Raw genomic sequence first — 2409 nt, 5'->3', positions numbered from 1 at the left:
CTAGATCTGTGCTGTCCAACAGCGTAGCCACCAGCCACAGGGGGATACCGGGCACTTGAAACAGTGTGACCGAGGAACTGAACTTTTAATCTTATTTCATTTTAATTATTTTATTGTAAATGTATTGATATTATTCTCAAGTGGAAACAGCCGCCAGGGGCTAGTAGCTAAACCGTATCAGGCTGTGCAGAGCTACAATTCCAGCCCCTCACAGTGAGGCTTTCTGTGGGGCCTAGCACTGCGCCTGGTAAATGATGAACACAAGCAGGGATTCCACGTACGGATCCCTGAAGATGCCCAGGGCAGATGGCAGCTTGCCTTCTTCCACTCCTGTTTCTTGTGAGTTTCCTGCTTGGCTGAGAGCCCCATGGTCCCTGATGTGCTTATCTGCATCCTTCCCGCTCTGAACCCAAGCTCTGAGCCTGGTGGACACATCCCTGCTCACCCAGACGCCCTCAGCCAGCCCTCACTCCCACAGACAGCCCCACTCTCTCCAGTTCCACGAACTCACATTTATTCACAGACAGACAAAGGGACAGGGACAGACCTTTGCTCACTGGGGACCCCCCCCCAGGGTCTGGCAGTTCCAAAGAGGTGATGGTGTCCAGTGTGTGTAACGGGGGACAGCCAGGCCGGGGGCCCCCGCCTCAGTGTCCATCCCTCTGGCCAGTGTCCCCCACCTCCTGAATCAGCGTCCTGCCTTCAGAAGTGGGGTGAGCAGTTTCTAGCCAGCATCAGGGGGGTCTGGGGGTGGGCGATGGGGAGGGAGGGGCGGCCCAGCCTCCTCCCTCCTTAGTGTTGCGGGCTGGAAGGGGAGGGGTGGGTACACAGAGGAGGTTCCTCTCCTTCAACTTCCCTCCTCCATATTGCAAACCGGGAGGTCAAATGGAGGGGCTGAGGATGGGTGTGCGGGTCAGGAGGCCAGGCCCCCCAATCCGCGCAGGTGAGCCTTGCTGTCAATCTCTTCTTCCTCCATCTCGAAGGCTGAGTGGTCTTGGCTGTCAAAACAGGAGGCGCTGAGGAAAACGGGGGGTGCTGGTGGCGGCCGAGGTGGGGTCCCCGGGGAGGGCGGCTCCTCCTTGATGTGTGCGATGGGCAGCGGAAGCCCTTCCTCCTCCTGGCCAGCGGGGGGCGGCGGGGGCGGCGGAGGCGACGGCGGGGCCTGGGCCTGGAGCGCCTGCTGCGCGGCGGCGGCCCTCTCCAGCTCAGCGCGGTGGCAGCGTTGGTGGCGCAGAAGGCTGTAGGCGCGCGAGAAGCGCCGCGAGCAGTGCGGGCACGGGTGTGGGGCCGGGCCGCCCGCGTGGACCTGCGCGTGGCGGGCCAGGTCGGCCAGCCGCTTGAACTCCCGCTGGCAGCGCACGCACTGGAAGGGCCGCGCCCCAGAGTGGGTCACCCCGTGCTGCCGCAAGTGCGCACGGCGCCGGAAACCTTTGCCGCACTCGGGGCACCAGAATCGGGGCTCCCCGGCTGGGGGCCGGGCCGGGGCGGCATCCCCTCCGTTCTGCCCGCCTTCTCCACCCTCCGAGGCGCCCCCACACTCTGCCCCTTCGCCCCCCTCGGGCCCCTTCCCTGAGGTCCGTCCGCCCGACACCTTGTCGTCCTTCTTGCCCGCCGCGGGCAGCGGGGCCAGGAGGCTGAGCGCGCCGTGGACGCGACGGTGCTGGCGGAGGTAGGAGGCGAGGCGGAAGGCCAGGCCGCAGTCCGTGCACACGAATGGGCGGTCGGTGGAGTGGACCAGCCGGTGGCGGGAGAGCGACCAGGGCCTGGCGAAGGCCTTGAGGCAGATGGAGCACTGGTGGCGCTTGGGGCGGGGCGGGGGCCCCCCTTCGCCCTCCTGTTCGCCCTCGGGGCGCAGGCACGGGTGCGCTTTGAGCTCGCCCTTGGTGGCGAAAGCTTCACGGCAGCGGAGGCACAGCAGCGTCCAGTCGGCCTGGAGCAGGACCTGCTTCTCCTCCTGCCGTCCGGCCGCCAGCGCCAGCTCGGCCCTCAGCTCCGCCGCCCCGGCCTCGGCCTCCTCCTCCTCCGACTCGCGGGGCTCTGCGCTCGTGGCGGCCGCCAGCGTGGCCGGCTCCCCAGCGGAGCACGTCTCGGGCCGCGCCGCCGCCTCCGCCTCCTCCTCCTCCGCGGCGCCCGCTGCTGTAGAGGTGGGCTGCTCGGCGCCCTTGTCCTGCGGGCTCCAGCCGGACCCGGCCGCCTCCTTGGCTGCCCTCTCGATGGCCAGCTCGACCCCGCCGCCCGCGTGCTCCTGGGCCAGGTGGCGCCTGAGCTGGGCGGGCTCAGGGAAGGTGCGGGGACAGGCGGCGCAGCGCAGCGGGGGCTGCGGCCCGTGGCCACGCAGGTGGCGCGAGAGGTGGGCAGGCCGGCGGAAGGCCTTGGGGCACAGGGGGCAGGCATGGGGCCGCAGCCCCG

General features: G+C 68.1%; 1 protein-coding gene across 1 annotated transcript in view; it reads right to left on the bottom strand.

The window, feature by feature from the left end:
- Window positions 1-913: 913 nt before the first annotated feature.
- The window catches only part of ZNF579 (zinc finger protein 579), a 1677-nt gene continuing 181 nt past the window's right edge, over window positions 914-2409 (bottom strand). Inside the window, exon 1 of the mRNA XM_007468002.1 lies at window positions 914-2409. This exon is cut by the window's right edge and continues 181 nt beyond it. Within this exon, the coding sequence (XP_007468064.1) occupies window positions 914-2409 (1496 nt within the window).

The sequence above is a fragment of the Lipotes vexillifer genome, unplaced genomic scaffold (assembly GCF_000442215.2).
Source record: "Lipotes vexillifer unplaced genomic scaffold, Lipotes_vexillifer_v1.1 scaffold1223, whole genome shotgun sequence".
Lineage (NCBI taxonomy): Eukaryota > Metazoa > Chordata > Mammalia > Artiodactyla > Lipotidae > Lipotes > Lipotes vexillifer.
This window is presented reverse-complemented; position numbering and strand designations above follow the sequence as displayed.